This window comes from Periophthalmus magnuspinnatus, chromosome 22 (assembly GCF_009829125.3).
Source record: "Periophthalmus magnuspinnatus isolate fPerMag1 chromosome 22, fPerMag1.2.pri, whole genome shotgun sequence".
NCBI lineage: Eukaryota > Metazoa > Chordata > Actinopteri > Gobiiformes > Gobiidae > Periophthalmus > Periophthalmus magnuspinnatus.
Genome location: NC_047147.1, coordinates 24,359,596 through 24,382,180, shown reverse-complemented (window position 1 = coordinate 24,382,180; position 22,585 = coordinate 24,359,596). Strand labels below are relative to the sequence as shown.

Here is a 22,585-nt window from a genome sequence, read left to right as displayed (position 1 = left end):
TAACAAACACAGATCTGTCTCTTTCATTGTCTCCTTATCAGTTTCCCATCATGCACTGCTGCGTGGGCTCTGGACTGGCCTGGGACCGGTTTATCTGGACTAAAGCCACACTCTGGAACATTGTTGTGAGCTTTAGAGAAGACTGAGGGGGGTCGAGGGGTAAGCCGACCGAGTTTGAGTCCAGATGAGAGCAGAGATACAAGAAAGAAACAACACCAATGATTTGACTAGACCAGGACTAAACCAGGACTAAACCAGGACTAAACCAGGACTAAACCAGGACTAAAGCAGGACTAAAGCAGGACTAAACCAGGACTAAACCAGGACTAGGCAATACCGTTACAATACTTGACACCAGTCTAACCTTATGAGTGTGACATAGCTAAACCGCTAACCTGCTAGCTGCAGCGTTCCAAACAGGAAGTGATCATGGGCACGATTCAGACTTTGATTCTGGCTCCAATTCACTTTACATTAAAAAAGCGTGGCCTCTCCCTGTAACTCATTTTGGTCTTAAAATGTTCTTATTAACCTACTCCACATGATCCTGGTATTTTTATTTTTTTATGTTTCCTGTAAATCAAGATGTGAACACTCGCTTCTAATTGGCTCTTTGGTTGCTATGATACTCGACTGGAGCCAAACACTGTGGTTCTCACTTAGTCCATTTCTTTTTACAGTCTATGGGGTGAAGGCCTTTCAATAAATATATGTAAACAAATCAACTCACTGACAGTTCACACACATGGTTCAGTCCAAATAAGATGACTGACATTTGTTATTTAGTATTGATATTTGCATAAAAGTATTATTACCCAAGTATCAATACCCCAGTATTTAGTTTACATATTGGTGCTCTTTCAGTACTCTTGGTTTTTCATGGTTCAGTTTCTGCTTTAGTCCTGGTTTAGACCCTGTTCAGTCCTGGTTTAGTCCTGGTTTAGTCCTGGTTTAGTCCTGGTTTTGTCCTGGTTTTGTCCTGGTTTAGTCCTGGTTTAATCCTGGTTTAGCCCTGGTTTAGTCCTAGTTTAGACCTTGTTCAGTCCTGGTTTAGTCCTGGTCTAGCCCTGGTTTAGTCCTGGTTTAGTCCTGGTTTAGTCCTGGTTTAGACCTTGTTCAATCCTGGTTTAGTCTTGGTTTAGGCCTAGTTTAGGCCTGGTTTAGGCCTGGTTTAGTCCTGGGTTAGACCTGGTTTAGTCCTGGTTTAGTCCTAGTTTAGACCTTGTTCAGTCCTGGTTTAGTCCCGGTTTAGTCCTGGGTTAGACCTGGTTTAGTCCTGGGTTAGACCTTGTTCAGTCCTGGTTTAGTCCTGGTTTTGTCCTGGTTTAGTCCTGGTTTTGTCCTGGTTTAGTCCTGGTTCAGTCCTGGGTTAGTCCTAGTTTAGACCTTGTTCAGTCCTGGTTTAGTCCCGGTTTAGTCCTGGGTTAGACCTGGTTTAGTCCTGGTTTAGACCTTGTTCAGTCCTGGTTTAGTCCTGGTTTTGTCCTGGTTTAGTCCTGGTTTAGTCCTGGTTCAGTCCTGGGTTAGACCTGGTTTAGTCCTGGTTTAGACCTTGTTCAGTCCTGGTTTAGGCCTGGTTTAGGCCTGGTTTAGTCCTGGTTTAGTCCTGGTTCAGTCCTGGGTTAGACCTGGTTTAGTCCTAGTTTAGACCTTGTTCAGTCCTGGTTTAGTCCCGGTTTAGTCCTAGTTTAGACCTGGTTCAGTCCTGGTTTAGTCCTGGTTTAGTCCCGGGTTAGACCTGGTTCAGTCCTGGTTCAGTCCTGGTTTAGTCCTGGTTTAGTCCCGGTTTAGTCCTAGTTTAGACCTGGTTCAGTCCTGGTTTAGTCCTGGTTTAGTCCCGGTTTAGTCCTGGGTTAGACCTGGTTCAGTCCTGGTTCAGTCCTGGTTTAGTCCTGGGTTAGACCTGGTTTAGTCCTGGTTCAGTCCTGGTTTAGTCCTGGTTTAGACCTTGTTCAGTCCTGGTTTGGGCCTGGTTTAATCCTGGTTTAGCCCTGGTTTAGTCCTGGTTTAGTCCACATTAGCAGTGATTGTTTTAGCCTGATTTGAGCTGCTCCGCCCCTCCCTGCGCCCTCTGCTGAAAACACTCCTCTTTTGTTTGTCTTTTTTTCATCATTTCTATGATGTCAAACGGCAACAATAGAAAAACGCAGCGTCTCTTATTGTTAATGCTCTATGTCCAGCGCTCTGGGCCCTGTGCCTGGACCAGGATTATAACCGGATTTGGAGGGAGCAGATCTCGGGTTCGATCTATAATGTTTGTGTGATAATCTTGTCCTCTCAAATCCAGACTCCACCTGTAAATCCATCATTTAGACCCCAAAGAGCCGAGTCCGAGTCCCAAGTCCGAGTCCCAGGTCTGGACTGGACTCGTTAAGGTCCCGATCCTGATCCGGTCCTAATCCAGGTCTAGGCCCAGAGCCCAGGTGTGTCGTGGGTAATGTGAGCGGGTTAATCCCTGAGAGAGAGAGGGAGAAAGAGAGACATGATGGAAGGAGCGGGGGAGGTATAAGAGCAGGTAAGTGAGCCAAAGGGGACCAAAGCAGGCTAACAAGGGCTAGTGAGACAGACCAGGACTGAGAACTAAAACAGGACTCAAACAGGACTGAACTAGGACTAAACCGGGACTAAAACAGGACTAAACCAGGTCTAAACCAGGACTAAAACAGGACTAAAACAGGACTAAAACAGGACTAAAACAGGACTAAAACAGGACTAAAACAGGACTGAACAAGGACTGAACCAGGACTAAACCAGGACTGAACAAGGACTGAACCAGGTCTAAACCAGGACTAAACAGGTCTAAACCAGGTCTGAAAAAGGACTAAACCAGATCTAAACCAGGTCTAAACCAGGTCTAAACCAGGTCTAAACCAGGTCTAAACCAGGTCTAAACCAGGTCTAAACCAGGTCTAAACCAGGCCTAAACCAGGTCTAAACCAGGTATAAACCAGGTCTAAACCAGGACTAAACCAGGTCTAAACCAGGACTAAACCAGGTCTAAACCAGGTCTAAACCAGGTCTAAACCAGGTCTAAACCAGGTCTAAACCAGGTCTAAACCAGGTCTAAACCAGGTCTAAACCAGGTCTAAAGCAGGACTAAATCAGGTCTAAATCAGGTCTAAACCAGGACTAAACCAGGTCTAAACCCGGTCTAAACCAGGTCTAAACCAGGTCTAAACCAGGTCTAAATCAGGTCTAAACCAGGTCTAAACCAGGTCTAAACCAGGTCTAAACCAGGTCTAAACCAGGTCTAAACCAGGTCTAAACCAGGTCTAAACCAGGCCTATCATGTCCCTCTCTTGTCTCGCGCTGATGGAACAAGGTTAAATCTCAAACGTTTTTCAGTTTTTCTTTGTCAAACTCAAATTCATTTTCACGACGTTAATTTGAGCAGGAACATTCAGCGATAAGAAAAAGTCCAAACACCAGAGTGAAGAGTGTCCACACACAGCCACCGTACTCTTATCTCCAACTGTCCTCGTCTCCCCCGGCAACCGATAAACCAGGGAGCTTTAATGAGCTTTATCTGGAGAGACCAAAACAAAAGAGGAGAAGAGAGGAGGAGGAGAGAGAGAGAGAGAGAAGAAGAGAGAAGAAGTGAGGATGAGGAGAGAGGGAGAGGAGGTGAGAAAGAGGGAGGGAAAAAAGGAGGAGGAAGAGAGAGAGGAGAAGAGAGAAGGATACGTGAGGAGGGCGAGAGAGGGAGAGGAGTTGAGAAAGAGGGAGGAGAAGAGAGCAGGAGGAAAGAGAGAGGAGAAGAGAGAAGGAGATGTGATGAAGGGGAGAGAGGAAGATGAGGTGAGAAAGGGAGGAGAAAAGAGGTGGAGGAGGAGAGACAGAGAGAGAGGAGAAGAGAAGAGAGAAGGAGATGTGAGGAGGGGGAGAGAGGGAGAGGATCTGAGAAAGGGAGGAGAAAAGAGGAGGAGGAAGAGAGGAGAGAAGTTGGGAAGTGGGAGAGGAGGAGAGAAAGAGGGAGGAGAAAAGAGGAGCAGGAGGGAGAGAGAGAGGAGAAGAGGGGATATGAGGGGGAAGGGAGAGGAGTTGAGAAAGATGGAGGAGAAAAGAGGAGGAGGATGAGAGAGGCAGGAGAAGAGAGAAGGAGACCTGAGGAGGGCAAGAGAGGGAGAGGGGGAGAGAAAGAGGGAGGAGAAGAGAGGTGAGAGACAGGATGAGGGAGAGACAGGAGGGAGGGGAGGAGAGAGGATGAGAGAGAGAGGGTGATGGAGAAAGAGGAGCAAGGGGACATGAGGAGAGGGAGAGAGGGAGTAGAAGAGAGAAGATAAAGAGACGAGGTGGAAGAGAGAGAGAGGGGGGAGGGACAAGAGGAGGGGAGAGAAGAAGGAGGGAGAAAATGAGAGAGGAGGAGAGAGGGGGATGATTCAGAGGAGGAGTGGAGAGTCATTTAATCAAGGCAATTGCAGTTATTGTAATGACAGTGAGAATCATTTAAACAAAAAGGTCTTTTCTAAATCCTCCCACTAGTATGAATTTGGTCCTGGTTTAGTCTTGGTTTAGTCCTGGTTTAGTCCTGGTTTAGTCCTGGTTCAGTCCTGGTTCAGTCCTGGTTTAGTCCTGGTTTAGTCCTGGTTTAGTCCTGGTTCAGTCCTGGTTCAGTCCTGTTTTTTTTACTGGTTTACATCAGCTATATTTCTCCTCCCTGTCTCTCCATCTCTCCACCCCTCTTTTGCTGTCTCTCTCCTCCATTACTTTACATGAGTTATATCTGTGGACAGTGTCTCTCTCTCTCCTCTCCTCCCTCCTTCTCTCCCTCTCTCCCTCTCTCCTCCATTACTTTACATGAGTTATATCTGTGGACAGTGTCTTAGATCAGACAGATTTGTCCTTCCAAGTCTCTGTCCCGAGTCCTGGTCCAAGTCCAAAACACAAAACCTCTCAGACAGAAAAAGAAAAGATGAGACAGAAGAGGAGAAGAGACAGAAGAGAGAGAAGAGACAGAAGAGAGAGAAGAGACAGAAGGGGAGAAGAGACAGAGGAGACAGAAGAGGAGAAAAGACAAAACAGACAAAAGAGGAGAAGAGGATAAGAGACAGAAGAGGAGAAGAGACAGAAGAGGAGAAGAAACAGAGGAGGAGAAGAGACAGATGAGGATAAGAGACAGAAGAGAAGAGACAGAAGAGAGAAAAGAGACGGAAGAAGAGAAGAGACAGAAGATGAGAAGAGACAGAAGAGAGAGAAGAGACGGAAGAAGAGAAGAGACAGAAGATGAGAAGAGACAGAAGATGAGAAGAGACAGAAGAGGAGAAGAGACAGAGGAGGAGAAGAGACAGAGGAGGAGAAAAGAGAGAGGAGGAGGAGAGACAGAAGAGGAGAAAAGAGAGAAGAGGAGAAGAGACAGAAGAGGAGATGAGACAAAAGAGGAGAATAGACAGAAGAGGAGATGAGACAAAAGAGGAGAAAAGAGAGAGGAGGAGAAGAGACAGAAGGGGAGAAAAGAAAGAGGAGAAAAGAGAGAGGAGGAGAAGAGACAGAAGGGGAGAAAAGAGAGAGGAGGAGAAGAGAGAGAGGAGAAGAGACAGGAGTAGAGGAGATGAGACAGGAGAAGAAACAGAAGAGAGAAACGACAGAAGAGGAGAAGAGAGAGAGTAGAAAAGAAGAGGAGGAAATGTGTTTAGACAGTACAGGTCTAGTCGAGGTGAAATTTGATTTTACTCTTGGTTTAGCCCTGGTTTGGTCCTGGTTTAGTCCTGGTTTGGCCCTGGTTTGGTCCTGGTTTGGTCCTGGTTTAGCCCTGGTTTAGTCCTGGTTTGGTCCTGGTTTGGTCCTGGTTTAGTCCTGGTTTGGTCCTGGTTTAGTCCTGGTTTGGCCCTGGTTTGGTCCTGGTTTGGTCCTGGTTTAGCCCTGGTTTGGTCCTGGTTTAGTCCTGGTTTGGTCCTGGTTTGGTCCTGGTTTAGTCCTGGTTTAGCCCTGGTTTGGCCCTGGTTTGGTCCTGGTTTGGTCCTGGTTTGGTCCTGGTTTGGTCCTGGTTTAGTCCTGGTTTGGTCTTGGTTTAGTCCTGGTTTGGTCTTGGTTTAGTCCTGTTTTAGTCCTGGTTTGGTTTGGTTTAGTCCTGGTTTGGTTTGGTTTAGTCCTTTGTATGTCCCTCTTCCTCTCCCTTTCTGTCTCCATGCCAGTCTTTCATAATCTCCTCTCTCTTTCTCTTCTCTCTCCTTCCCTAACTCGCTCTCTCTCACTCTCTCCTCCTCTCTCTTCTCACCCTCTCTTCTGTTTCCTTCTCTTTCTTCCCTCTCCTCTCCTGCTTTCTTTCTCTCCCTCTTTCTTTCTCTTCTCTTTCTCTCAAACAAAAGGATTCATTTCCATTTCTCATTTAGAGTCGCTACTGAGCGCGCTCAGTCCGACTTCAGGGACGCCACTGGATATTTCCCAGAGTGCTTTGTGTCTGATAAAGCTCTTAAAGACACAAGGCTCCTCCTCCTTCTTTCCCTCTTTCTCTTTCCATCTCTCACTCACCCTTCTCCCTTGCTTCCTCTCCCCATTCTCTCTCTCTTCCCCCTCCTTTTTTCCATCTAAGTTACTCTCTCTCCCTCTTTTTCTATCTCTTCATAACTCACCCTTGGTTCTTGATCTCTTTCTCTCTCTCGCTCTTTCCCCCTCCATTTTTTCATACTTTTCTCCCTCTTTTTTTCCCCTACACCTCTTTCTCTCATGATCTTTTCACTCACTCTCGAACCCCCTTTTTATAATTCTCTCCTTTGCTTATCCCCCTTTATCTCTCCCTCCCTTTTGTAATCTCCCATTTCTCCGTCCTCCCCTCCCTTCCTTTCTTCCACTCCCTTCCCTGCCTTATTCTCCCTCTCTCTTTCTGTCCCTCCGTTCATCCTCCCTCTCTCTTTCTCTCCCTCTGTCCTTCCTCCCTCTCTCTCTCCTTCCCTCTGTCCTCCCTCTCTCTCTCTCCCTCTGTCCTTCTCTCCCTCTGTCCATTCTCCCTCTCTCTTTCTCTCCCACCATCTGTCCTCCCTCTCTCTCCCTCCGTCTGCCCTCCCTCTCTCTCTCTTTCTCCCTCCGTCTGTCCTTCCTCTGTCTTTCTCTTCCTCTGTCCGTCCTCCATCTCTCTCTCCCTCCCTCCGTCCTGCTTCTCTCTTTCTCTCCCTCTGTCCGTCCTCCCTCTCTCTTTCTCTCCCTCTGTCCGTTCTCCTTCTCTCTTTCTCTCCCTCCATCCATCCTCCCTCTCTCTTTCTCTCCATGTAATTAGCTTTATGTAAAACCCTTCTGCCGAGTTTTAATTGATTCAAAGTCTTCCATGTTTGTTCCGAGTGGGAACAATGTCGATCCAATTAGAAACACGGACTCCAACTCCCATGATGCACTGCTCCCTGCTCCCCCCGAGACCAAGACGCCTTACGGGGACTTCCCATTAACTGGATTACAAGCGTGTAATCCCAAAATATTCCCGGTGGACTCCCAAAACATGTGTCGAACAAAACCAGGAACGCCGCTTCGTTTTCCCACAGCAGGATACAGCACCTGAACGCAGCGCGATGCATTCACTGGCCCCTCTCGCCTCCGTCTACTCACAAACTTTTATCTTTTATTTGTTTTGAAAAGTTTGAAGTGGAATCTCGGGAGTAAAGCTGTGGTTTTCCGGGTTTGATCCCTAATTAAAGGAACAAATCCGGTCTAATGACGAGCTTTACGTTTATGTGGTTTTAAAATGAACAGATTATGGAGCCATTAGAGAACAAAAGACGGTTTAGAGGAGGATTACAGGAGGAGAAAGAGAGAGAGAGGAGGAGGAGAGGAAGAGAGAGAAGGGGTGAGGAAGAGAGAGAAGGGGTGAGGAAGAGGAGAGAAGGGGTGAGGAAGAGGAGAGAAGGGGAAGAGGAGAGAGGAGAGTCATAGGGAAAGATGGACGAGAGAATGAGGAGAGAGAGGAGGAAGAGAGAAAAGAGGAGGGGAGGAGGAATGGGAGGAAGAGTGAAGAAGAGGAGGAATGAAAGAGGAAGAGTAGAGGGGGAGGAGTAGAAGGAGAAGAGAAAGAGAAGAGGATGCGTTTGTATATATTGTACGAGTACAGTGTGGTTATCGTGGCACTTGATCATGTGACCAGTGTGAGTCACATGTGTCAGTCTGGGGTCGTCATGTTTCCAGGTGGAGCTCACAAGCAGCAGCCTCCACCCTGAAACCACATGGAGATGTTTTGGTTCTGTTTTGGTTCTTTTCTGTATATATGTTCAGATTGAGCTGACAGGGAGTCGTGTGTTTGAATATCTCCACCCTGGAGATGTTTCGGCTCTATTTTGGTTCTGTCTTGGTTCTGTTTCAGTGATGTTTTGGTTCTGGTTTGATGTTTCGGTTTTTGTGATATTTTGATTCTGTTTTGGTTCTATTTTGGTTCCGTTTCGGTTCTGTTTTGGTAATGTTTTGGTTCTGTTTCAGTGATGTTTAGGTTCTGTTTTGGTTCTTTTTTGGTAATGTTTTTGTGAGATTTTGGTTCAGTTTGTGTGATATTTTGGTTCTGTTTTGGTGATGTTTTGCTTCTGTTTAGGTTCTGTTTCGGTTTCTGTTTTGGTTCTTTTTTGGTAATGTTTTTGTGATATTTTGGTTCTGTTTTGGTTCCGTTTTGGTGATTTTTTGGTTCTGTTTAGGTTCTGTTTTGGTAATGTTTTTGTGATATTTTGGTTCTGTCTTCATTCTATTTTGGTTCCATTTTTGTTCTGTTTTGGTGATGCTTTGGTAATGTTTTTGTGATATTTTGGTTCTGTTTTGGTGATATTTTGGTGATGTTTCAGTTCTGTTTCGGTGATATTTAAGTTCTCTTTTGGTGATATTTCGGTTCTGTTTTGGTGCCATTTTGATTCTGTTTTGGTGCCGTTTTGATTCTGTTTTGGTGCCATTTTGATTCTGTTTTGGTGCCGTTTTGGTTCTGTTTTAGTGATGTTTTGGTTCTGTTTTAGTGATGTTTTGGTGATGTTTCTGTTTATATTTTCAGGTGGAGTTGACTGGGAGTAGCGTCTTCGATTACCTCCACCCTGGAGACCACGTGGAGATGGCGGAGCAGTTGGGGATGAAACTTCCTCCAGGTCGAGGTGTTTCTCTTCAGACCAGTGTCCATGACGACGGAGCCTCCTCTGCCTCGTCCTCCTCCCACTCCGACTCCCCCGAGCCAGGTACTCACCCCCTCCACTCTCCCATATAATCATGTGCTACATCACTTCTCTTCTTCTCCATCTTTCCTTCTCCTCTTTTCTTTCTCCCTTGCTCCTCCACCCCTCCCTCATGTGGTCCTTGTTCATCCCTTTTTCTCTCTGTCTTTCTTTGTCTCTGTCCAGTATAATCCGGTGTTTGCTCAGTGCGTCTCTGATCGGCTCAGATCATGTTTAATTTCATAATGAACTTTTCAATATTTCACATCTAATTAATACGACCTCATTTTGGACAGGGCAAACTTTAAGGCTTGGAGTAATTAGATAAGACCTGCTTTAGTCCTGGTTTAGTCCTGGTTTAGTCCTGCTTTAGTCCTGGTTTAGTCCTGCTTTAGTCCTGGTTTAGTCCTGATTCAGTTCTGGTTCAGTCTTGGTTCAATCCTGGTTTAGTCTTGGTTCAATCCTGGTTTAGTCCTAGTTCAGTTCTGGTTTAGCCCTGATTCAGTCCTGGTTTAGTCCTGGTTCCATTCTGGTTTAGTCCTAGTTCAGCCCTGGTTTAGTCCTGATTCAGTCCTGTCATAGTCCTGTTTAGTCCTGGTTCAGTCCTGGTTCCGTTCTGGTTTAGTCCTGATTCAGTCCTGGTTTAGTCCTGATTCAGTCCTATCATAGTCCTGTTTAGTCCTGGTTCAGTCCTGGTTCCGTTCTGGTTTAGTCCTGGTTCAGTTCTGGTTTAGTCCTGATTCAGTCCTATCTTAGTCCTGTTTAGTCCTGGTTCAGTCCCTCTTTGAGTTTAAAGCTCTAAATTTATCTGGACTTTCATCAGATTTTTAAGAATAATTTTCATAATTCGTGTCGTTTAGACTCAGCGGCAGATTCGACCTTGGAGCCGATCGTTTCAAGTGTTTTAAAAATGTCTCCCTCTCGTCTCTCAAAACATGACGCAACTCTCAAAGTCAAAACGAAACACAGAGGCTAACCACTCTGCCACAGCAACACACTCAGAGAATTCTGGTCTAGGCCTGGTTTAATCTAGGTTTAGTCCTGTTTTAGTCCTGGTTTAGACCTGGTTTAGTCCAGGTTTAGTCTTTTTTAGTCCTGGTTTAGTCCCGTTTTAGTCCCGTTTTAGTCGTTTTTTAGTCCTGGTTTAGTCCTGTTTTAGTCCCATTTTAGTCCCGTTTTAGTCGTTTTTTAGTCCTGGTTTAGTCCTGTTTTAGTCCCATTTTAGTCCAGTTTTAGTCCTGTTTTAGTCCTGGTTTAGTCCTGTTTTAGTCCCGTTTTAGTCCTGGTTTAGTCCTGTTTTAGTCCCATTTTAGTCCCGTTTTAGTCCCGTTTTAGTCGTTTTTTAGTCCTGGTTTAGTCCTGTTTTAGTCCTGTTTTAGTCCCATTTTAGTCCAGTTTTAGTCCTGTTTTAGTCCTGTTTTAGTCCCGTTTTAGTCCTGGTTTAGTCCTGTTTTAGTCCCATTTTAGTCCCGTTTTAGTCCCGTTTTAGTCCTGGTTTAGGCCTGTTTTAGTCCTGGTTTAGTCCTGGTTTAGACCTGGAGGACAGGCTAACCACTCTGCCACAGTGACACAGGCAGAACATGCACACTCCTCTCTAAAGGTTAAGTTTGATTTAAAGTGAGAGACTTTCTAAAGCCATTGAACGCTGGTACGTTTTGAGTGACACTTGAACGCGTCGCAGCGGCTGTGTTTCGGAGGGTCTTTGAACGCAGCACGGAGCGCGCTCAGTCGGACCCCGCCAAATGACGACATCTCAAACTCTTTCAGGTTTTACTTCTGTCTGAAATCATGAAGGTTAAAGACTCCAAACGCAAAGTTATGAAAAAAAGGGTTAAAAAGTCACTCAAAACTCAAATTATCCTGAAAAGACAAAGAAGGGGGAAGTCAAGCTTTAGTCCTGGTTTGGACCTGTCTTAGACCTGTTTTAGTCCTGGTTTAGTCCTGGTTTAGTCCTGGTTTAGTCCTGGTTTAGTCCTATTTCAGTCCTGTTTCAGTCCTGTTTCAGTCTTGTTTTAGTTCTGGTTTAGTACTTTTTTAGACCCAGTTTAGTCCTTGTTTAGTCCTGTTTTAGTCCAGTTTAGTCCGGATTAAGTGCTGTTTTCGTTCAGTTTTTTGCCCTTTTTCAGTCCTGGTTTAGTCCTGGTTTAGTCCCTGGTTTAGTCTCTGGTTTAGTCCCTGGTTTAGTCCTGGTTTAGTCCTGGTTCAGTCCTGGTTCAGTCCTGGTTCAGTCCTGGTTTAGTCCTGGTTTAGTCCTGGTTTAGTCCCTGGTTTAGTCCTGTTTTAGTCCTGGTTTAGTCCTGTTTTAGTGCTGGTTTAGTCCCTGGTTTAGTCCTGGCTCAGTCCTGGTTAAGTCCTGATTTAGTCCTGTTTTAGTGCTGGGTTAGTCCTGGTTTAGTCCTGGTTTAGTCCTGGTTTAGTCCTGGTTTAGTCCTGGTTTAGTCCCGGTTTAGTCCCGGTTTAGTCCCTGGTTTAGTCCCGGTTTAGTCCTGGCTTAGTCCTAGTTTAGTCCCTGGTTTAGTCCCGGTTTAGTCCGGTTTAGTCCCGGTTTAGTCCTGGTTTAGTCCAGTTTAGTCCTGGTTTAGTCCCGGTTTAGTCCCGTTTGTGAAAAGTGTGTAAATCTTTCTCGTGTGAAGCCTTAAACTTTATAATGGAGGTAAAATAAAGTGGTTCAGTTGTAACTTTCCACAGATGTGGGGCTAATTAATATTAATGCTGGTTTCACCTGAAAAATCACACTAAATGAAAACGAATGTGAAGTTTTCTCAGACTAAACCTGCTCCTGATTCCTCTCATTAGGAACGTTAATCGTTTATTTATCCATATTTACGGAGCGTTTGGAGTTCCGAACACTCCCATTATCCTCGTCATTCCCGCATTAACTCAAAGCTCAGAATTACACAACACATTTATCATCATTACAGCTCAAAGTCGTCAAAGTCAAAGCACGGACCCGGAACTGGGAGCGATAAAGGACAATGCGGAACATTTAAGAGTTTAACGTCATGAAAGTCAGAGAGAGAGAGGTATGGAGAGAGAGAGATGAACAGAGACAAAGGGAGATGGATGGAGAGAGAGAGAGAGAGAGAGACTCACACATCCACCACATGTTTCAACTCCTCCTACAGGTGTAGGACTGTCCTCTCTGAACACACGGGGGACAGAGAAAGAGAGACAGAGAAGGGGAGACAGAGAGATACAGACAGAGAGAGACAGAGAGGGGCAGACAGAGAGGGGGAGATAGAGACAGAAAGAGACAGAGAGATACAGAGAGAGAGAGAGACAGAGAGGGGGAGACAGAGAGAAAGACAGAGAGATACAGAGAGAGAGAGACAGAGAGATACAGAGAGAGAGAGACAGAGAGATACAGAGAGGGGGAGACAGAGAGATACAGAGAGAGAGAGAGACAGAGAGATACAGAGAGAGAGAGAGAGAGAAAGATACAGAGAGGGGGAGACAGAGAGACAGAGATATACAGAGAGAGACAGAGATACAGACGGGGGAGACACAGAGAGGGGGAGACAGAGAGACAGAGAGAGACAGAGATACAGAGAGGGGGAGACAGAGAGAGGAGTTAGTCACCACGGCGACAGTTACAATATGGCACAAAGCACACGCCAACAGTAATGTGTGACCTCCACTGACCCCAGAGACAGAGAGAGGGAGGAGAGGAGGGAGAGACAGAGAGAGACAGAGAGAGGGAGACAGAGAGGGGGAGACAGAGACAGAGAGATAAAGAGGGGGAGATAGAGAGAGTGTGCCAGCAGAGAGAGAGACCAGCACTGCAAATCTCTTTCCACTGGTATCAGGTCCAGGTCTAAACCAGGACTAAACCAGGACTAAGCCAGGTCTCTGGGGCCCCGGCAGTGGATGTATCTGGCTCGGCTACTGCTATTCATATTTGACAACATTTTGACTCCGCTCTCATCGCCTCCACTGGTTGTACTTATGTTTAAATGACCAACATCAGACAGAAAACATCCCGAATGTCACGACTACAGCCAGAAGAACAGTAGACAAACATCTAAGGGGAATAGTAAAAATAGTAGAGGAGCAGGGCGAGGAGCAGGTCCTTGGATGGAAAACAGTGTCCCATGGAGCTACAACAGACAGGGAGACGACCACCCCGGACCGACAAATGTGTTCAGCAGTGGCTCAAGAACAGAAGCAGCAAGGAACAGGGAAGGAAGGTCGAGGTCAGGAAACTCCAAAAAAAAAAAGGCTCCAATGGAATAGGATCCAGGGGTGCGAAAGTGCAATGTCTCGTCTGGTTCTGTTTGATCCACGGTGGCCGGATCGTTCTGTCCTAATGAGCGGTGGATCAAAAGGTGCGGACACAGGACTCTACGATTGAACAGGGTAGGGTGCTGGGAACTGGGCCAGAGGCTGAGGTGACCGTGGGTCCAAAAACCAGGGTCATGGAAGGATAGACTGACTCTCTTTGTAGTCCAGAGGTAGAGACTTGCTCGGTGATGGGCTGCGGGTGAGTAGTGGGTGGGAACCATAGGTGAGGGTGGTGCCAGACTCTCCACCCAGCTGCAGGCACAAAAACACAGAAGGGAGGGGGGAAAACAGCACAGAAACACAAGGAAAAACTGGAATCCTGACACTTAAACACACTAAGGCTCTGTCCCAATTCGACTGTTGCGCACTTTGTCACATTGAAAATTGAAAATGTGCCCTGGAGATCGTCATATCCCATCATGCACCGTGCGTCACTTCTTCTACGGGAGAAACAAGGTATATTTTCTTAAAGTTATGTAATACTAGCTACAATTGGCGGAAAAATCACTTGGAACATTATATTTGCCTATTGATATTCAAAGGGAAAGATTAATTCCTTCTTCAGTCAGTCTAAACAGAAATAAGGCTGAGACGACGACACCTTGACTCTTCTTCTATGAAATAATAAAGAATTCAAAATAGAACTAATTATTTCGGTGTCCATTTTACATGTTTAGCTCATTAGTCAGCAGCCGTCACGGTTGCTAGGCGACGTAATGTATGCTATGTAACGTATGCGATGTAATGTAAGCGCACGGACAGCGGTTGAAGTACACTTTATGGTGTAGTCCTGTCCCATTTCGGCACGATGGCGGCTACACTGAGGAGTACCCTTTGTTGTCTGGGTACGTCAAACGGTACTTCGAACGGTACTTCGAACGATACTTCAAACGATACTTCGAAGTGTGGATTTGTCGAATTGGGACACAGCCAAACTTTCAATGTAACTTGTAAAACAGCCATTCAAATGTAACTCAGCTGCCTCAGCGCACCTCAGAGCAGGGGTCCTTGCACTGCTGTAAACACATAGCTGCCCACATCTATGCCTGCCTCAAAAACACATGTAGCAGGAGCAGATATTTTGCCCCTGTAGATAAAAAAAACAAATGTAATGCTTTTTGAAGGATATTTGGACTGCTGTAAACACACAACCCGTGTTTACAATAAAACTTTATGTATTATATTATTTTTAATATAAATGTGGGGCCTTTTGGGACCCTGTGGTGGCCTTGGGCCCTACTAACTGCTAAGTCCTCTTGTAGGCTGAGCCAGCCCGACCAGGACTAAACCAGGTTTAAACCAGGATTAAAGAAAGACTAAACCAAGACTGAACTATAACTAAAGCAAGACAAAATACATGTCAGGGGTATTCTAATAATACATTTCAAGTCAGAAACCCAGAACTAATTAAACCGGGACTAAACCGGGACTAAACCAGGACTAAACCAGGACTAAACCAGGATTAAACTAGGACTACACCAGGACTAAACCAGGCTTTCACCAAGAACAAACCACATCTGAACAGGGACTAAACCAGGACTAAACCAGGTCTAAACCAGGACTAAACCAGGTCTAAACCAGGTCTAAACCAGGACTAAACCAGGACTAAACCAGGACTAAACCAGATCAAGTAAAAACCATGTGAATATGTTTGTTTCTTCTCATTGAGCCTCTGAAGTTGTATTTCGAGTGATTCGTGTTTGAGTTTCATCTGTATTCTTGTGTATTGAGGCTCAGGTCTCAGGTGTAAGTCGGAGCATCACAGTCTCATTTATAAAGATGCCTCTTCATTTGAAGTGAGGTTAATAATGACACTTAATGAAACTCAAATTCACCTCAGTCAGTTTGGTCTGGACCCACTGCCACATGTTTTCAGGACTCCACCCTCCACTCGTACACAACCACTGTGACACGCCCACTGTGACACGCCCACTGTGACACGCCCACTGTGACACGCCCACTGTGACACGCCCACTGTGACACGCCCACTGTGACACGCCCACTGTGACACGCCCACTGTGACACGCCCACTGTGACGTACACACTTTCTTCTCCAGTTTTATTTTCTTAATCTGTGATACTCGTAGGATTCAGCATCGTCATGTCGTCATTTTGGTACAAATGGAAAAAAAAAAGGGGTTGTTCAGTAGTGTGATGTGCAGCTGTCCATAGGGGGCGCCGACAGCATGCGCCGCTTTGTTCTGATGACGTTTACAGTGGCTTCAGCTCCCATTGAGCACTGCAATTTTCTAACATGGAAGTCAGTGGACTGGTTTCTTTTATTAAGTGGGTTTTAGATGAATATCATGATTTAAAATGTGTAAATTAAAACATAATGATCCACGAGTGTCGGAGATTTGAACTATAAAGACACAAACACAACACGGCTGATTTAAACAATGGCTTCCCGTCTTTATCTGCAAAATTTGAGTTTTTAGGACAAATTCTCATCTCCTCCTTGCTTTATTCCTGTTCACGTTTCTCATTACAAATGCTAATGCTAAAGCTAACCCCACCCTGCACCATCTGTCTCCTCTCTCCATAATGACTCCGATCGGCTCATTCGCCCGCCACATCCGCCCTGAGGCAGCTGCACCCAAGGGCGACCGCCAACGCCAAAAACAAAGCCCACGATCCTGCTCTATGTTTTTCCAGAGCTGAGACGAATACGATTCAACCTGTTAGACACAAAACCAACTAGTCTGGAACAATTATTCTCGTTTTAAAAAAGCACAAATGTGTTTTTCCCTGATCATTTCTATCATTCTACCATTCTCCCGCTGTATTTATCCAACCACAACACAACATCTGGAAGGGCATCTGACACACCAAGACATCTGGGAGGGCATCTGACACACCACAGCATCTGCAGATTAACTAGAGACATTTGACCTGCCCCCATCTCAGGCTAACACTACAGGGACACAGGAGAATGGGAGGGCATCTGTGTTTATCGCTGGTGTTTGTGCAGACGGTGCGTTCAGGCTCTTGTGTCTCTGTGGTAAACCTGACATTTGTTTTGTGGATTGAACAGGTTTACTCCAGACACATGTTTTTATTTATTTTTCTCAGTTTTGATTCTGGGAGAAAAAGACAAATTTGTGTTTCACAGAAGATCAAACAGTCCCAGGTTTAGTAGTAGTTTCATTGTGTTAATATATACTTTTTCCCTGTAATTCGTAAAGGTAAATGAGAGATATCGGAAACAGTTTATGGTTCACAGTGATAAAAAATAAGCACCGTTGCCACAGAAATAAACAGTTCAACACAAAATAGTATATCTTTTGAATGGTGAAAGTGCTCTTAAGTGTTCTTAACCTCCTGAGGCCCGAGCTCTTGCAGGACTTTATTTGCAAAAACTATTAAGTGCTTGAACACATATATTTTGTGTAAAAAAAACAGAATGAGAAACAAATGTGCCTCTAGGAACAATGTGTCTCATTTGTGCTGCTGACAGGTGCAGGAAGACATATGCCTTTAAATAAAAAAATAAAATAAAATAAATAAATAAATACAACAAAAAAAACCCCAATACAATACAAAAATAAAATAAAAAAATAAAATAAATACAAAATAAATACAAAATAAACTAAAAAAATAAAATTAAATAAAAAATAAATAAATATTCTAAACTCTTAGAAATATTCAAAATTGACCTTGTTCTTGTTGCTGTTCTTCTAAAAATTTGCACTGTGGCATAAACAACTCCAAATGTGTTGTCCACAGATGAGGACACCAGGTCTCAGGAGGTTAAAGGATGTGTCCCGCCTCCTACAGTTTATAAAAGGTACTGCAGTCACATCTGACCCTGTGTCCAGAGCCTTGTCCTGCAGATAGAGACACAGAGAGGTGTGTCTCAGTCTCAGTGTATGGACAGACCTCATGTTTAGAACCTCCAGATTCACTCCCCGAGCTGCAGAGGCTGGTGCTGGGGTTTAGGTAGTGACCATTCAGATCAGAGAGAGGCATTTTAGGTTTAAACCAGCTGGATTTCAGCTTTGAAACTGGCAACGCAAATGAAAGAGTGCGAGGCTCATCCTGCTTTATGATTGGATAATTGTCTTGAACCAAAACACCAAATTTATGACATAAATAAATGGGCATCGTGTTCAATGTTTTTGTCCACATTACAGGTGTTATCAGTAAAAGTTGGAATTTAAAACCAAAACAAACCTTACATACCTTATTTAAAAGTTTCGCTGTGTAACTTTTGTGGCCTGCTTGTCCCCATGGAGATGTTTTTACTTTGCTTTTAATTTTACACAGTACGGCATTGAATATATCACCCTCCTGAACAGGCCAAGTTACAGGTCAGATCCTGGTTGTAGTAAGAAGCCATGTTTTTCACTTAAATATCTGCAAGATATATATGATTAATGCCATATTGTGGAACATTGCAGGTCTACTCTTCACTTTCTTTCCAGTCCTGGTCCATAGTTCTAGATCAGTCCTCTTGTCCTCCTCCTCCTCTCCTCTGATCTCCTCTGTTTTTGTCTGTTATTTTCATCCAGACGCACAAAGAGCAGAGTGCCCCGTTAGCTTTAGCGTTAGCCCTGATCCGCGGCGCTGTCTGTGTTTGACGGGGTCAGAGTTCACCGCACACGCTCAGTACTACGCTCAGAGATAGTGCTAACTGTGTGCTCAGAGTAATTAGCTTTAGCGACGCAGACGGTGATTAAACATGGTACAGATTAACTTCAGAGCAAACACGAGCCGAGAGAATTCAAAATGATTTAAGCCGATTAATGAAGGAGATATTTAGAATCTCTACTGTCAGGAAGTACTGCAGTATTTCACAGGTAACAGTAACAGTACTATAGTATCTGTCATTGGGCTTGTACATTGAATATTATAATGTTATTTCTGTGCATGACAAAGTTTATCTGAAGCAAAAGAAAAAATCAAATCTGTCACTGGACAAAAAGTTTCAGAGTGAAGACGTTTGGATCGGTCGATTGAACTGTGCCTGACTCAAATTTAGCACAACCGTTTGTTTTGTTGTTATTATTCATTTAGTTTGTATTGAAGCCACAGTTGCCCTGGGACAGACTGACTGACCCCCCCCCCCCCTCTGTGTGACCCCTGAGGCCCAAAGGGACAGGACCAGGATTCTACTGAAGAGACGGATCAAACCTGGACATCATTATTTCCTGGACATCACATCCTTCTATCACTCTTTTCCCTCCCTCTTTCTCTCTCTTCTCTCCCTCTCATTCCCCTCCCCTCTCTCCTTTCCCTCTGTCCTCATCTGTATCCTCTCCTCCTCTCTTCTCTTCTCCCCCTCTCACTCTCTCCTCCCCCTTTCTCTCTCTCCTCTTCTTCCCCTCTCTCCTCTCGTCCTCTCCTCCCCCTCTCTCCCTCTCCTCTCGCTCTTCCTCTCTCCTTGCTCCTCCCCCTCTCTCCCTCTCCTCTCGCTCTCCCTCTTTCCTCCCCCTCTCTCCTCCCTCTCCCCCCCCCTCTCTTCTCGCCTCTCCTTTCTCCCTCTCTCCTCTCCTCCCTCCCCTCTCTCCTCTCCTTGCCCTCTGCCTCTATCCTCTACTCCCCTCTCTCCCTCTCCTCTCGCCCTCCCTCTCTCCTTTCTCCTCTCCCTCTCTCCTTTCTCCTCTCCCTCTCTTCTCTCCTCCCCCTCTCCTCCCCCCCCCTCTCTCCTCTCCTCCCACTCTCCCCCTCTCCTCTCCCTCTCTCCTCCCCCTGTCCTCTATCCTCCAGCCTCTCTCCCTCTCCTCTTCTCTGCACTCCTCTCCCTCTCTCCTCCCCCTCTCTCCTTCCCCTCTCCCTCTCCTCTCCTCCCCCTATCCCCCTCTCTCCCTCCCCTCTCCTCTTCTCTCCCCCTCTCGGCTCATTCGTCTCAAACTCGTCACGTTAAACCCAGACAAAGCCCGGATCAGACACGAGCGCTTCCTTTGATTCCCCCGCCAAAATAAGAGCAAACTCGGAATGACGGGAGCTTTGTGTTTTTTTTCACCTGGTCGTTCCGAGCGTTCCGAGCGTTCCCAGGCGCCGAATGTGGGAAAGAGATTTGAGGGAATTTTTTAGAAGTCGGAAAACTCCAGAGATGTTTGTACTTTTAGGGATTTGGGCTTTTCTTGTTACAGAGGAAGTTAGAAAAAGACTTAACTTTGCAGAGAGATAGACTTAATAAATCCTCCTGTATCCCTGTGTCAGATGCCCTCCCATCCTCCTGTATCCCTGTGTCAGATGCCCTCCCATCCTCCTGTATCCCTGTGTCAGATGCCCTCCCATCCTCCTGTATCCCTGTAGTGTTAGACTGAAATCGGGCAGGTCTAACGTCTCTAGTTAATCTGCAGATGTTGTGGTTGGATAAATACATCAGTGAGGAGTCCGCCACCTGCTTATCTCCATAAAAATGTTCCACAGTACGGCATTAAACCCACGAGGGCAAAAGGACCATGGGAACCCCACTTTGTACAGCGTTAAAGCAGTGTAGGCTCAAAGGTTCATTCTTATTCACACCTGCTCCTCTCTTTCTCCCTCCATACCTCCTCTTTCTCTTTCTCATCTTTCTCTCTCTCTCTCTCGCTCTCTCTCTGTCTCTCCCTCCACACCCCTCCCCCTCTCCTTTCTTCTACCACTCTCTCCTTCTCTTCCCGTCTCTGTTCTATCGTTCGATGGCGTTTCGTCTTTGGGGAAACCGTTGAGATTACCTTTTGTTTCTGTAGTCATCAGGTGTCTCTCATTATCTCCCCTCTCTCTCTTCTTTTATTCTCTCTCTCCCCGTCTCTCTTTCTCTCTTTTCTCTCACTCTTGGCTCCATTCTTCTCTGGCGTCTCTGAGGTCTGCTCCTGTTTGACAATTGAAGGACAAACGTGTTATTAAAGTCATGTATGTATCAGACAGAGGACGCTCAGTCTCTGTAGACCGGAGAGAAAGAGAGGGAAAAAGGGAGAATACGGGAGAAAGAGAGGAGAGCGAGGGATAGAGGAAAAAGGAGATAAACTTTCAGGTATAGGAGGGAAACTGTACTTTTATTTAACAACACTTTTATGATGAAATCTCTTATTCTGATGAAGTTTAATCGTGTTCTAACGTGATGAAATGTTCCAAAGTAGGGCTTTAACTCTCTTCTGTTCAGATGCCCATAAAACTGGAAGCTTAGACCTAATAGAATCAAGGCAGGACTGACCCGGTGTAAAGCAGGTCCAAAGCAGGTCTAAACCAAGACTAAACCAGGACTAAACTAGATCTAAACCAGGACTGAACCAGGTCTAATCCTGGCATAACCACGGGAACTAGGGGTGTTGGGAGGCCCATCGGTTGTTGCATTTCCCCTGAGCAAAACTAGATCTATTCCTGAGAGAGACAAGACAAAAGATCAAATAAAAAATTGCGCTTTATAAGAAAGTTCCATCGACTTCAATGGACGGCCATGTTTACCCCGGGGACTTGATGGAGGCTAACTGTTACAGCGGCTAATCTGCAACCAAGGATTATATTTGGAAATTTTAGCACAGAACCAAAGAGCCAATTTGGAGTGAGGTAACGCCCCTTCCTGGCGTGCTTAGCAACTTGGCTGTCAATCAAACCTGTTGCTAGCTAACGGGAGCAACCTCTGGGAAAACAAGCACCTGACTGGTCTTTTATTAATGTTCAAATTTAGATTTAGGGAGAAAATAATGAAATAAAAAACTCAGGGTTAGAGCGGGTTAATACAGACATTTTAAGACCAAAATGATGAATGACAGCAGCAGTTACAGAGAGAGGAGGCACAGTTTTTCAATAGAAAGTGAATTGGAGCCAAAGTTGATGAAGCCAAATCACGCCCATGCTCACTTCCCGTCTGGAATGCGGTGGCTAGCGAGCTATGTCCATGTATTTATACAGTCCATGGTCTACACCTGGTCTAAACCAGGACTAAACCAGGTCTTACCCAAGACTAAACCCTGTCTAAACCTGATCTAAACACGGTCTACACCAGGTCTACACCACCTCTACACCAAGTCTACACGAGGTCTTAATCTGGTCTAAACTTGGTCTAAACTTGGTCTAAACCTGGTCTAAACTGGGTCTAAACCCAGTCTAAAACTGGTGTGAGCCCTGTCTAAACGCGGTCTAAACCTGGTCTAAACGCGGTCTAAACGCGGTCTAAACCCGGTGTAAACCTGGTCTAAACCTGGTCTAAACCTGGTCTAAACCCGGTCTAAACCCGGTCTAAACCCGGTATAAACGCGACCTAAACCCGCTCTGAGCCAGGTCTAAACCCGGTCTAAACGCGGTCTAAACCTGGTCTAAACCTGGTCTATACCCAGTCTAAACCCGGTTTAAACGCAGTCTAAACCTGTTCTAAACCTGGTCTAAATCTGGTCTAAACCCGGTCTAAACCAGGTCTAAACCCAGTCTAAACGCGGTCTAAACCTGTTCTAAACCTGGTCTAAATCTGGTCTAAACCCGGTCAAAACCTGGTCTAAACCAGGTCTAAACCCAGTCTAAACCTGGTCTAAACCAGGTCTAAACCCAGTCTAAACGCGGTCTAAACCCGGTCTAAACGCGGTCTAAACCCGGTCTAAACCCAGTCTAAACCCGGTCTAAACCCGGTCTAAACCCGGTCTAAACCCAGTCTAAACGCGGTCTAAACCCGGTCTAAACGCGGTCTAAACCCGGTCTAAACCCGGTCTAAACCCAGTCTAAACCCAGTCTAAACGCGGTCTAAACCCGGTCTAAACGCGGTCTAAACCCGGTCTAAACCCGGTCTAAACCCGGTCTAAACGCGGTCTAAACCCGGTCTAAACCCGGTCTAAACCCGCTCTGAGCCTAGGCCCGCCCCTCCTGTCGTGTTGGGAGGGAGTCTCTGGTGAACAGTGGTTTTGATCAGTGCTGATTCGTGTTGACAAGCTCTAATCTGAAAAAGCCAAAGAAGGAATTAATATGCAAATGAGCTACGCTTTAGAGGAACGACGTCCTTGAAGTGAAAGAAAAGAACAAACTCTACAGACGACAGAGAGAAGAGAGGGAGGGAAGAGGTGGAGAGGAGGAGGAGGGAGAGGGAAGGGAGGAGAGAGGAGGGAGAGACAGAGGAGCAAGAGGGAGGGGGATTAGAAAAAAGGGCGAGTATGAGGGAGGGAGGGAAAGAGAGATGAGTGAGGGCAAGGAAGAAGAGAACTCCATAGATGACACAGAGGGGGAAAAAGGGAAGAGGGAGGGAGGGAAAGAGAGATGAGTGAGAGGGCAAGGAAGAAGAGAACTCC

General features: G+C 45.7%; 1 protein-coding gene across 2 annotated transcripts in view; it reads left to right on the top strand.

Moving 5' to 3' along the window:
* The window catches only part of LOC117390573 (neuronal PAS domain-containing protein 3), a 163,828-nt gene that overhangs the window by 118,764 nt on the left and 22,479 nt on the right, over positions 1–22,585 (top strand). For both annotated transcript variants that reach the window (XM_033988334.1, XM_033988335.1), the window contains exon 6: positions 8,948–9,125. In XM_033988334.1, the coding sequence (XP_033844225.1) occupies positions 8,948–9,125 (178 nt within the window). The remainder of the gene's footprint in view (positions 1–8,947; positions 9,126–22,585) is intronic.